This window comes from Vicugna pacos, chromosome 35, assembly GCF_048564905.1.
Source record: "Vicugna pacos chromosome 35, VicPac4, whole genome shotgun sequence".
Taxonomy (NCBI): domain Eukaryota; kingdom Metazoa; phylum Chordata; class Mammalia; order Artiodactyla; family Camelidae; genus Vicugna; species Vicugna pacos.
The window spans coordinates 22,681,165-22,694,515 of NC_133021.1; the positions used below are offsets into that span (position 1 = coordinate 22,681,165).

Below are 13,351 nucleotides of genomic sequence, written 5' to 3' on the forward strand. Positions count from 1 at the left end.
GGCTCCTCAAGACCACCTCCCAGGAGTATCAGCCACTTAGGAACTCTGGCAGGGCCAGAAACCATAATTAGCCAGCCGAGGGAGGAAGAAGAGGACCGTCCTGCCTTCCACCCCTCCTGCAAGTGGTCAGCCAGCAGTGTGGCCTCACTGAGCAGCTGAAGTGGCTTTTTCATAGTTACATGGTTAAAAAGTTCTCAAATGTTACACCATGCTCCAAAATAAATCTTGGGTTGGTTAAAGATTTAATTGGTGGAGAATAAATGCAAAAAGCAAAATAATAGTAAACATAAACATAAGGCTGAGCCACAGGGGAGTGTCAGCAGGCATGCGGAAACACTTTTTCATTTCATCTGTAGACCATGCATTGGTTTCTCCTAAGTTTGCACTTAATGACTCATATTGCCACAGTCTCTGAAACCATGAAAGCAGCTTTCTGCTGTTTGCACCTGCTAAATTCCATGGAGACTGGCTGGGGCCCAGAGGGATGCGGAAAGTAATAAACTGAGGGATAAGGAGATTTAGTTTTTAGAGGGAGCTCTCTGGGGATGAGGCCTTCAGCATCCTGAGGTTCCACGCCACTCTAACCCCAGTTGCATGCAAACATGATTTTCTCAGAAGCAAGTCTAACTTCTGCAAATGACCCGAACTGCTCAGCCAACTAGCACTAACATTTTATTTTATTTTAATTTTATTATTTTATTTTATTATTTTATATTAATTTAATTTTATTATATTTTCTTGTTTTATTTTATTTTAATTATTTTATTTTTTTATTTTTTTGGTGCCGAAACTCAGGAATGAATAGCACTAACATTTTAAAGGAATCCAATGCTGCCCACAATCAATCACAGAGTTTTGTGAAGCCTGGGGCTTGCACATGCGCACTGGGCATGCTGGCAGGCGGGTGGGGTGGGGGAGGGACTCCGGGCCTCTAGGCGCATGCGCAGTGACACCGGCTTCGAGGCGCGCAGGCGTACTGTGTTGCCAGGTTATCGTTATTCCAAACCGAAAGATTGCAAGCCGTGGAGCTTCAACTGCCGAGATGTGCAAAACCGCGGTGGCTTGCCTGTAGCGCCAGTGTTAAGACTCAGGAGGCTGTGAAAAGCTGAGGGGGAGGTGAGCGGTGTCTGAAGCTGGTAGGCCCTATGATGAAGAAGATTTTTCACTTCGGGAATAGGAAGGGCGAGTCGCCCTTGGGCTCTTCCACAAGCCCCGGGAGAGACCGCAGGAACAGCGGTAACTCCCCACCTGGGTACCATATCCGAGACAAGGATCTCAAAAAGATCCATAAAGCTGCCAGCGTAGGCGACGTGGCCAGAGTGCAGCAGATTCTGCTGCTCAGGAAAAATGGCTTGAACGACAGAGACAAGATGAACAGGTAACTGAGGTGGTGGGCTGGGGCCGGCCGGGAGGGGAGGCGCCCGGGGCGGCCACACCTGTCAGGTTCTCCTCGGAGGCTCCTGGAAACCCCTGTAGGGTCCAGCGGCCAGCAGACTTTCTAGGCGGGAAAAGCTTTAGCTGGTTTTGGACTCACTCATAATTCTCTTTATAGAGCACTTTACTGACAGTTTTTATATGATTTAACTGCAAAACAGTGATAATAAAAATGAAATTGAGCATAAACATAAAACGGCATCTTATTTTTAATGTACACATTTTTATACCATTATGTTATATATTACAGAAAAGTGTGTAATGAGAAAAATAATTCCCATTATGATAGATCAGTTTCTGGGATAAAAATTCTTCGAATACAATTTGATATCTGTTTTATGTCAGTGTACATACACATTTGTACATATGTTCTTTACTGAAGGACCTTAGGAGACAACTTGAAAGTGGGAAGATGGCTGTGTTATTGAATAGGTGGACTCATTTTCTTAAAATGTATAGTCTTCCCATATTTATCAGCTTTACATACACCAAGTAAACATATCATGATCTTAAAAATGTTGAGTTACACATGCTGTTTTTAATTGTTGTGATGAAATTCATATTTTTGTGTGGTAGACAAAGCTTTGCCCTTCTAGATACGAAAATGTGCTGTAAATTTCCACAAATTATTCATTTACTAACAAACGGAAAGACAGATTTATGAATGGAACAGAAAATGCCCAAACACCCAAATATATGTAAGACTTTAGAACTTGTTACTTAGCCAAAAGTTATGTACACAAATGTGATGAAATTTATTTCTGAGCATTTGTATTATGTGTGAAGTTCTTCCTTTTTAAAAAGGCTGTGATTTGTACGATGAATATGTACAAAAGTTCTAGTAAATGTTTATTATTCATGAAATAATCCTGAGAAAGAGCAGGAATATAATTCTTAGATTTAAAAATTCTCACTATTTTTTTAAAGTTTTTTTTTTTTTTTTTTTGAGTAGTGGTATCTTCGGATAACTTTTAGCCTCTTCAGAAGTAAAGGGAATTCCTTTTATCTGTGCTTGTAGATTTTACTAGGTATGTATTTAATTACATACACATGTTTTGGATTATACGTAGCTTTATTACATGTAAATGATTATAGATTAATCATTTTACTTTAGTTACATTCTTATGGAAATAAAAATAGCAAACATAAATTATTAGTACTATTGCAAAAGTTTGTAAAGTTTTTGTTGTGTCCTTATGAAAATAAAGTAAAAAATAGCAAATGCAAGTGATTGTTATTGCAAAAGTATCGCTTTACTTTATAAAAGTTTTCTTATAAAGACTGAACCCTTCAACTATATTTCTTCATTCTTTCAATCCATTTATTCATCAAATATAACTTGAATACCTATTATGTAGTAGACAGACTACTCAGGACCCTTGGTCTCTCTGTCTCAGAGCCCTTTTGTCCTTAAAAACTTCATGTTGTGCCCTATGAGCAAGATGAGACCTTAAAAACTGAAGTATTAACATTTCATTTCCAGTTGACGCTTTCCCTCCCTTTCAAACAAAAACTTGTCTGAAGGTAGGAAATTGTAAAAGATAACCTTTACCTGCCCTTTTGAACATTTATAATAGTATGAAATATTATTGATCATTGGAAATGTTTGATTTCATAACAATGTATAAATCTAAATGTTGAATAAAATGAGCCATCTTTATTCATTTGAATCCTGAATTTCCTTTGGTTTAAAGTTTCTTGAAAATCAGAGTAAGAGTGACTTTTTCAGAAATTCTTGTTTTGTTTTATTATTTTAGTTCTCTTTCCCCATAATACTTTTAGTTTATAATTTTTTAAACTGAAGTATACTTGATTTACAATATTGCTTATAATGCTTTAAGAACTAAAATTTATTTAAAAGCCACCCATGTGACTGGAACTGCAGTAGACTTCTTGTGTGGATCATTATTTCACTTACTGGAAGGCACCATGGATTGTATGATGCCGTGCTATTTTATGTGCCAATAAGACATTTTTTTAAATGCTGCCAACTCACAGATATAGAGGACAAACTAGTGATTAACAGCGAAGGAGGGAAGCGGGGAGGCACAATGTAGGGGTAGAGGGCTAAAGGGTATAAACTATTAGGTTTAAAATAAGCTACAAGGATATATTGTGCAACATGGGGAATGTAGCTAATATTTTATAATAACTACAAATGGAGTATAATTTAAAAATGGAGAATCACTATATTGTACATCTGTAATTTATGTAGTAATGTTATACGTCAACAACAATAAAAAAACAACATGAGACAAAAACATTATGATAATTAGACAAACAGGAAAAATGAGAAACAGTAAAAAAAAAAAATGCTGCCAACTGTGGTTGTAAGACATGAGTTTTAAATTGCTTTCCCATGTCAGAGATGTTGAAGAGTGAGAAAATGAGCATGTTAGAATCATTGAAGTACAGTGTTCTCTCTCATCCTTGCAGCAGCAAAGTAGGTATACTATCATTTTACTTAATTGAAATATTGTCTTTGTAAAATAGTAGTAACAGTAACAATTCTAATATTATCTAATGATTATTGAGTTGTTATTTGTGCAAGGAACTGCTAAACACTTTGCATGGCTTCTCATTTAAGCACCACAGTGGTGTCCTGTGAGATAACTACTACTTCATCCCCATTTTATTGATGAGGAAATTGAGGCACAGACAGGCTAAGTGACAGCTAATAAGTGACAGAGTTAAAGTAGAAGTCAGACCCAAATTGAGCCGAATCTCAAGGTCATGCTCTTCCTGTTCAAACAGGTTGTTTTTCCGTTAATGTGCTGAGTAACAATAAATATTGTTCTTTCTCCATAAGAAAATATTTGTTTTAAAGGGGTAGTAATAGCATGCTGTTGAATATTTACAGTTATGTGAGTAATTGTATGTTTGAACTAGTACACTCTAATTTCCTAAAAAGTCCTCTCATGTTCATAGGACTGCTCTCCATTTGGCCTGTGCCAATGGCCATTCAGCAGTGGTGACTCTCCTGGTAGAGAGAAGATGCCAGCTGAACCTCTACGACAATGAAAACAGGACAGCACTGATGAAGGTGCGTAGCAGCCAACTGTGTCCACGTGAGATGGATTCGATGTAACTGCTTAGAATAAACTTGAATTTATCAGTTTTAAATATAATGAACTGATGGAACTTGGGGAATGTTGACTTGGAATATCTAGCACTTACAGTCTGTTTCTTGGCATGATACCAACAGGCCGTACAGTGCCAAGAAGAGGCGTGTGTGACTATTCTGCTGGAACATGGTGCCGACCCAAACCTCACGGACGGTAGTGAAAACACTGCTCTCCACTATGCTGTCTTGGCTGAGAATACGTCGATTGCAGCAAAGCTGCTTTCCTACAATGCCAGTATTGAAGCAAGAAACAAGGTATATCTCAACTAACTTTATTTATAAAATATTCGAAATACAGGGTCTTTTTTAGCTACAGGTGTTTTATTTATAATACTATGTATACCATATATATCAGGCCCTGTTACCATGAAACATCTCCAAAACCAAGGCCAGGGGCTTGAGAAAAGTGGTGCCCACAGAAAGGGCAGAGCTCTGTCTCCCAGCCCCACTTCTACCCCAGAAGGAACAACTTCCCATTAGAAAGTCCCTGGGAGTGGGTGGTAGGCTCAGAGCCTACAGGAGACAAAGGCCTGGGGGGGGAGTGAAGTGATGACATGGGGCTGGGGTGCTACTGGGGATGGGTGAGAGGAGGAAGGAGACCCAGTATCCAGCAGGGGGAGCTGGGTGAGTGCATGTGGACAGGGGAGACAGCAGGCCACAGGCCCTGAGCACCCCAGGACACCAGTTTCTGGGATCGGGGCAAGTGAGGCCAGGTCATGTTTGACAGCCAGCAAGGGCATTCACTTGCGCTGGTGGCCACCTGGCCCGCCATGTACCCCTTGGGGTTTTCAATGCTCAGCCTCATGTAGCTCCTCAGTGGGGCTGTGGCTATAGGTGGGGAGCAGGTGATGGTGAAGCTGGTCCTGCTTTTTCTCCCGGATATTCATTACCTCCAGACACTGAAACCCTGCCAGGAACTCCCTCCACTCACATAGTAGGAGAAATTTTATATATTTGGAGGCTCAGGCATTCCCTGAGAGAAAATATTTGGAAAGAACTTGTCTAAGATTTTACTTTTTTTTTTTAACATTCTTTATTGATTTATAATCATTTTACAATGTTGTGTCAAATTCCAGTGTTTAGCACAATTTTTCAGTCATTCATGGACATATACACACTCATTGTCACATTTTTTTCTCTGTGAGTTATCATAACATTTTGTGTATATTTCCCTGTGCTATACAGTGTAATCTTGTTTATCTATTCTACAATTTTGAAATCCCAGTCTATCCTTTCCCACCCTCCACCCCCCTAAGATTTTACTTTTAAAGAATGTTATTGCCAAAGAAGCATTAGAAGGTACAGCTTTCTTTTATTTGTTTATGGCAGATATTTATGAAAACATTGCATTTTTTGCAGGTAAAAAAATTTTTTTTTCAGATATTTTTTACCCACTCAAAGTTTTTTTCTGATTGGCATACGAATACAAGAAAGCAAAACTTGCCTTGGAAATAAAATTTGTCTTAACACTCAAACAAAACAAAAGCATTTTATAATATAATCAAAATCTTGCTGCTGTGGACAAGTTCCTACTTTATTAAAAAATGACTTATATAAAAATGATTTCTCTCTCATTGTCCAAGCCTTCAGAGGAGGAAAAGGAGAGAGCAGTTGAAATATTCAGGCCAGTTTGGAAATTGGGCAATTGGGAAATACCAAGAAGACATTTTTGTTTTTGTTTTTGTTTTCTTTCTGTTTTTGTAGTGACGGAAGCTGCTTTTCAGTTTTTGGGGATAATCATTCTTATTTTGGGGAAGAGAGTAAGTGAATTGTAAACTTGCTGAGAGATCAGTTTTAGGAGGACTCTGAGGAAATCAGAATGGCGGTAAAAAGGTGGTGATTAAGTGGGAAATAAGAGAAAAGAACAAATAATTAACTGACATACTGTCCTATTCTGGCAGAAACAGCCACTTAGATAAGAGTCTAGACGTGGGTCTCAAATCTAGAATGTCTTGGTGAGAAGTAAGGAATGCATAAATAATGAAATCAAGTTGCATTCTGAATTTACTAGTCCTTGTTCTGTTTGCCCAGGATAATTAAATGCAGTTTTGTTAAGTGACTTTTTTCTCTAACACTTTTCTTTTTTTGTTCAAATCCTCAAATGAGAGAAGGAACTGGCCACGTGGGTAAGAGATGAGACTAAAGTGGTTGGTTGTCCCCTGCACTGGTTCTCAGCTTGAATTGTGCTGGTGAACCATGATCCCTGGAGAATTTATAAAAAATTTACAAGCCTAGGCTCTCCCTTGAAGATTTTAATTGAATAAATCTAGTAAAGTCCTGGACACGAATATTTAGAAGTATTTCTTTGAGATTCTGATACAACCTTTGGTTGAGAACTATTGAATGGATACATGTAATACATGTAAATTCACAGATCTCAAAAATAAGGCATCTCTAGAAGAGTGGGACTTGGATAGATGTTACTTCCTTCAATGGTCTCCTTTCCAACCATATTAGCCTGACTTTGATCCATCTCTTCCTCTGTGATTGAGAAATTAAAAGGAATATTATTAACAATATCTGTTGGCTTGAAGAGTAACTCCTTTTCCTTATTCCCAACTGTTTGGAGACACGGCAAACCTGAAAATACACGTGGGCCCTGGATATGTTCAATTTGTGTCAAGAAATTGAGTCAAGATTTAGAATTTAGGAGACTCATGCAGAAATCTGCATTTCAAGCTTCTCATAAAGAATCAAATCTGATCCCCCTTGAGCCCAGGCTCCTGTGTGGTCTGCCTTGCAGAGGTGGCCCCTTCTCAGTGGGGCGTGTGTTCTCCGGTTTGCTGTCCGCAGCTGGGACCTTCGCTTACTCGGGTCACCTGCGTTGCCTCTGTAAGCATTTGAGATTATGATTTCTGTTTTACAGTGTATTTTGATAAATATTTCAAGATTTTAAAGACAGTATATTAATTAATAACCTATTTCTTATTTTATAATAATCTCTTAAGAATGGGATGGAATTTTTCAAATCAGAATTTATAAGTTGGTTTTTAAAAAACTCATTTTTCTTTACACATACATGTAAATAATCATATTCCCATTGGAATGTCAGCAAACCTTATGAGGTTAGTCATGGTTATAGTTGGATAGGTTACGTATATTACAGACAATATTATATCTTCCTCCTGAGCGTGGTTCCTTAAAAATGCAATAGGTTCAATAGCTAAATGGTTCTCTCTGGAGCACTGTTTAGAGTGTTGGGAGTAGTAGGTGAGCAGTAAGGTAACTACAGAAGGCCTGATAGACACTGCGATAGAAGCGAAGATTCTTGGAACCAGTAGACATTTGAAGTGAGTTTTAGAGAATGACTTCATGATTAATCTTTTGAAGAGGTCAAGGAGAACGTTTTAAAGAGGAGCACAGAGGGGTGAGGAAGAAGTGCTACTTTTTATTTACTTTATATTATATGTTTAAGTTCAAAGACTGTTATGAGTTTTTAAATTCAGCTTTGAAATATGTAATTTTGTACATTATCAACTGTTTTTGCTATTTTACAGGATGACCTCACACCACTTTTACTAGCTGTAAGTGAAAACAAACAGCAAATGGCAGAATTTCTTGTAAAGAAAGAGGCAAATATACACACAGCCAATAAGGTGAAAAGGTACAGTAGCTTGTTCTTTTTTTTTTTTTTAAACCTTAGTGTTGTTCTAGAGTAATAACAATCAGAAAGATTAACTTAATAAGAAGAGGATTGACTTAGAATCAACACATCTTCAGTTAGGTAGAAAAGCAATTATTCTGCCTGGGTGTCACAAAGAACAGTATGTAGCAGGATTCGTCTTCCTTTATAATAGTGACTGATATCATTTGCAACCTGATTTTTTTGGTCATGATCTTAATAATAGTTCAGGGATCTCATTTTAGTTTTATAAAGCATAGACTCTAATTTTAATTTACCTTATGACACTATTAGATTTCTTAATTCTTTTATAATAATTTTTTAACCTCTACTTTGTATATATTTTTGTCTTAAAAGATGCATATTAAACAGAGAGGAATTTGTTTTGTCTTTTTGGATGACTCTGCTTTAAATTACTTTCTTTGAAGGATACTGATGTTATTAGGTTATCACTAAGTGAGTATCACTAAGTGATTAATTATTACCAGATACTGTGGGCTCATCAGTTTTTATCCTTTTTCCTATCTAGTACATTTTGATGTTTTTATTTTTAATTGATAATGTTAGAAGGAAGAAAGATAGCTTTAATTATTGAATAAACATTCCCTTTAAAGAAGACAAGTCTTTGGTGGGTAATAAAGAGGAAAGAGCTGGGCTTTAGAGTCAGACGGGGTTGAATTCCCAGCTCTCCTGCTGGCCAGGTGTGTTACCTGGGGGACATGACTTATCAACACATATGTATCCTGACACAGAAAGGAGGGTCGTAGTACATCCTTCAAGGATGGTTGTGTCTAAGAAAGACCATAAGTAGACTATTCAGGTTAGTGCCGGACACATGCTTCTCAGCGTGGTTAACTGCAGCTGTGACTATTTTTGCTGCCATTTTTATTCATATTACTGTTTTCAGCCTGCAAACAGCTTCTCCTTACCTGATCTCTAGCTGATTTTAAAGCATTATATTTCAGACTAGGGAAGAAATGGGGAATCCTTTGTTTAAATCTTTACCTACTTCAGATAAGTGACCTCAGCATACTTTCCTGTCCATCAGAGGACTTTAAATTAGCAACATCTACTTCGTGCTACCCACGTAGGACAGGAGGCTTCTTTTTTTGTCCCTTCTTTTTGGCCTTGGAGGTAATTCACACTTAAGCATGTAAATGGTCAGTTCTACAGGGATGGGCAGGATATTAACTTGGTAAAATAGATCAAAGTAGCTGTTTCAGTAAGTTAACTAAGTTCCTAAGGGTGAGGTTATCTCTCTGTTATTTTCGATCAGCGCTCATGCTTGCTGTAAATTATGAATCACCAAATGTAGTCAGGCTTCTTCTTCAGAAAGGTATTAGTGTGTCTTCTCAGGATATCTATGAATGGCTGCAGAAGAATATGCTCTTATTAGTAGTTTTAATATGTAATGTTTATACTAATTATTATTTCTAAACTGAGATTGAAAATGACCTGTTACTTGATACGTGACAGGTGAGAGTTCCTAGTTGGGAGCAGGCACTTTGGGGATGGCAGTGAGATATTCCACCTCATCAGCTGGAAACCAGCAAAAGGCCAGACTAGTGAGATGGGGCAGTGGGCACAGGGTTCTTTAGCTCAGGCTTTGTAAGACCTTTATCCTTAGGGATCCTACTGTTCTCCATTTAATTCCAGTGTAACCCCTGTGCATGGGGTACAAGTAACGTCACATCTCTGATTTTTCTAACTAGTTAATTAGATCTTGAAATGTTTAGTTGAGCAGAAAATCCTGTATTTTCCCTTGGGGACTTTCTTCTAACTCTCCATCTTGAATTTTCCAAGAACCTAAGGGATTCCCTAAGATCAAAATGACAATCCTCTTCCGCAAGTCATTGGGGCAGGGGGAAGCCATTCTAATTGTTGTGTTGCTGCAGTGTTGGTACTAAAACTGGTCTTAACAGGGTCTCCTTGGCAGCTGGATGTGGGCTCTGGATGTTGTTCTCTAAAGACCTTTAATAAAATCATTTTAAAGGAAAAAAGGAACTGGTCCTGCAGTAAGATCATGACTGAGCTCTGCCCCCAGGATGCCCTTGCTGATCCAAATTCTGCAGTCTTCATGGTGATCCACACATAGACTTCAGGGTGACAACTTGATTAGTTCTGATACATAAGCTTGTATGAGGTCATATATATATATAAATACATTTAGCTACAAATTACATAATAGCTGAGGTGCGTGAATTATAAACCATGAAGAAAGAACAGCTAATCACCATAATTAGTAAAATTTTTATAAAAACTGAAGCATTTAAATGTTACACCCATGACAAAATATACATTGGTTTTCTTTGGGATTCTCCAATAGTTCCAGCATTAAAGTTCAAGAACAAATTATTCCACTCTTTCACTATTTCTCTGAGCATTTTGGGGTATATTATCTCATTAAATCCTCCTAATACTCTTGTGAAATAAGGCAGTAAGATTCCAGTTTTATAGAGGAAGACTCTGAGCTGAAGAGAAGCAACTTTTCCAGGAACAAATAGCTGTTGGTTATAGAGCTTGGATTTCTGAGTTCCAGATACTTTCCATATGTCAGGCTAACTCTAGGTAATTTCCTGAGCTGTACTGTCCTCAGTTCATGACTGCTTCACCTTACTTTTTTTTCTTCTTTAATTACATGCTAAATAAAAAGTTTGTAGAAGCTTACAAATTTGAAGAATTAAGGACAGTTGAAGTCTTGCTATTAGCTCTAATATTGTCTGAAATAATCTAAGATTTAATATATTTGGTAATTGCTTTTCATATTAGTATTCGAGTAGTAATATTTATCACACTTTTTAATACATAGCAATCACCAACTGATTTCCAAATACAAAGAAGAAAAGAGACCTAAAACTCCTTCTCAAAATAGCAACCCAGGTAAGGCTTCTGATAGTAAATTACTCTTGGTGGTAATCCAAGTTAGGGGTCCTAGCCTACCATTGATAAAGAAAGTAAGAGAGAGGAAGTTTTGATAATGAAAGAGTGGTGAAAAAAACCAGTGTGTAAATTTCATGTATGTTTTTATTTTTTAAAGTAATTTCTTTCTTAATGGTCTAGTATTCAGAATTATTTAAGAAGTTAATTGTAGGCAGTTTAAAATCTGAGACAGTATTGTCTGAAAAGAAATTCATTTATTTAGTCATGTCCCCTGAAATCCCATATTATATCTTTGTGTTAAAAAAAAAAGATTTTTAAGTTTGTACGTTTCCTCTATAGTCACATTATAACAAATTGGCCTTGTTGTAGAACTGGATCTTTAATTTTTATAACAAGTGGATTACATTTAGTAAGTGAATGTTAGTTATAGTGATTAGTCTCACTAAAAAAGTTACTATCATTAAAACTGGGAGCTCAGAAATGCCTTTCTGGTGCTATAAAGAAATGGCAAACAATAAGAAACGCAAAACTGAGCCAGTGTGCAGCATACCAATGAGAGATTGCTTTTTAAAGATACCTAGTGGCAGTACAGAAGTCAAAAAAGCAATGCCTTGTTGAGAAGCACTGGTTACTTTTCACATTATTATACCAACAAGGTCCCACTCATACCAACTTAATTCCTTTTAAGTCCAAACAGAATGAGGTATGTTGACTTCATGAGAGCCAGATGTCTTCTTCTTTTTTATTTTATTTTATTTTTTGGATGCTTGTCATGACACTATAATTTTCTTACAACAAGATTCTCTGTTGCCATTAGTTAAAGGATTATCATAGTAAGTATTCAAATAGCCCAACTCGGGACTCAACAAATTCTAATAAAATCACAGAAATGCTTCACATGAACAAAAAACATGACTGTGTGGCCTAGATGTGACCCCTAATGCATTGTTCAGTCTGAACTGTGTGAGGACACCTTTAACTTAGTAGACCTCGATCAAGCAAAGAACTTCTGGTGGTTGGGTTTACAAGTTGTAGGTGATACAAAGATGGAATAGACAGAGTTTTGGTTTTCAAGGTGCTCATAATAGAATAGAGTTGTCCCTGGTTAATGTCTGTATTTTTTGAAACAGAATCTTCAAAGAAAACATTCTTATTTATTTGTTAATTCATCCACTTAACAGGTGACTATCAAGCGTCTTTTAGGTACTAAACACCACTCTGACATTACAGACTGCAAACAGATCAATCCACAGTTCCTGGTCTCTAGGAGCGTATTACCATCATCAGTTTTTATGATTTACTCTACTTTATTCTGTGCTTACTGTGTCCCAGAGCCCACTAGGACTTTGTAACTGTCTTTATGTATTTTTTATTGGTATTTAATATGTGCCAGATACTTTAAGTCCATGGTGAGGTAGGGAATTTTTTAGAAGTGGATAGGATGTCAGGTAAGCCATGCAGAGCGAGTAGAAGTTTGCCAGGGAAGGAGGCAGAAGGGCAGTGATTGGTAGGAGGAACATCTTTCAAGATTACATTTAACAGAAAGAACAGCAGTGCAAAGGCTAAGATGTGCCGGTGAACTTTGCAGGATCTATGAGTTTCATTTTGTTGGTGCAAAAAGATGCTGGGGAATGGTTGAGAATGAGTTGACTACCTAGCTCAGGGACGCTTCTGAAAGCCTTTCTAGTACTATAGAAAGGAGGTGGTCTGCTGTAGACCTTGGGAAATTTATCAGAATGCTTTTAGCTGCAAATAATAATAGGAGACCTAAGTTACAGTGGCTACAACAGGAGCCAGGATTGTGTAGAAGGTTCAGTGATGTCATCAGGATCCCAGATGGTGTCCCTCCTTCAGCTGTGAGGCTGCTGGTGTTTAATGTCTCCTTTTCTGGTCTCCTGATTGGCAGCAGCTCCAAGCATCATATTCTCACATGACAATATCCAAAGACTGGGAGGGCTGCTTTTCTCTACATGTCTTCTTTTAAATAAGAAGAAAATCAAGAAGCTGACAGTAGACTTCCCCCAGCATTTATTGGCTGGGTTACATCACATGCTCATTCCTAAGCCAGTCACTGGGAAAGGAAATGTAGTTACTGTGATGACCTTAGGATAATCATTTCTCTTTTTGGAGCTGGAGAGAGGTCACCTTATTGTATATCGGGACAAAAAACATCCAAGTTACAATTATCTAGCAAGAATGAAGGAGAAGGAATGGTTGGTGGGTTGGGAGCCAGCAATATCTGCTGCAAGGATTCACTGGAGAACTTTGAGCAGGGGAGCAAGATTAGATTT

At 37.5% G+C, this 13,351-nt stretch overlaps 1 protein-coding gene across 7 annotated transcripts in view; it reads left to right on the forward strand.

Moving 5' to 3' along the window:
• The first annotated feature begins 1,000 nt into the window (after positions 1-1,000).
• The window catches only part of ANKRD26 (ankyrin repeat domain containing 26), a 73,247-nt gene continuing 60,896 nt past the window's right edge, over positions 1,001-13,351 (forward strand). For all 7 annotated transcript variants that reach the window (XM_031676446.2, XM_031676449.2, XM_031676447.2 and 4 more), the window contains exons 1-5: positions 1,001-1,378; positions 4,363-4,477; positions 4,640-4,813; positions 8,056-8,162; positions 10,990-11,060. In XM_031676446.2, coding sequence (XP_031532306.2) covers positions 1,146-1,378; positions 4,363-4,477; positions 4,640-4,813; positions 8,056-8,162; positions 10,990-11,060 — 700 coding nt within the window. In that variant the 5' untranslated portion in view covers positions 1,001-1,145. The remainder of the gene's footprint in view (positions 1,379-4,362; positions 4,478-4,639; positions 4,814-8,055; positions 8,163-10,989; positions 11,061-13,351) is intronic.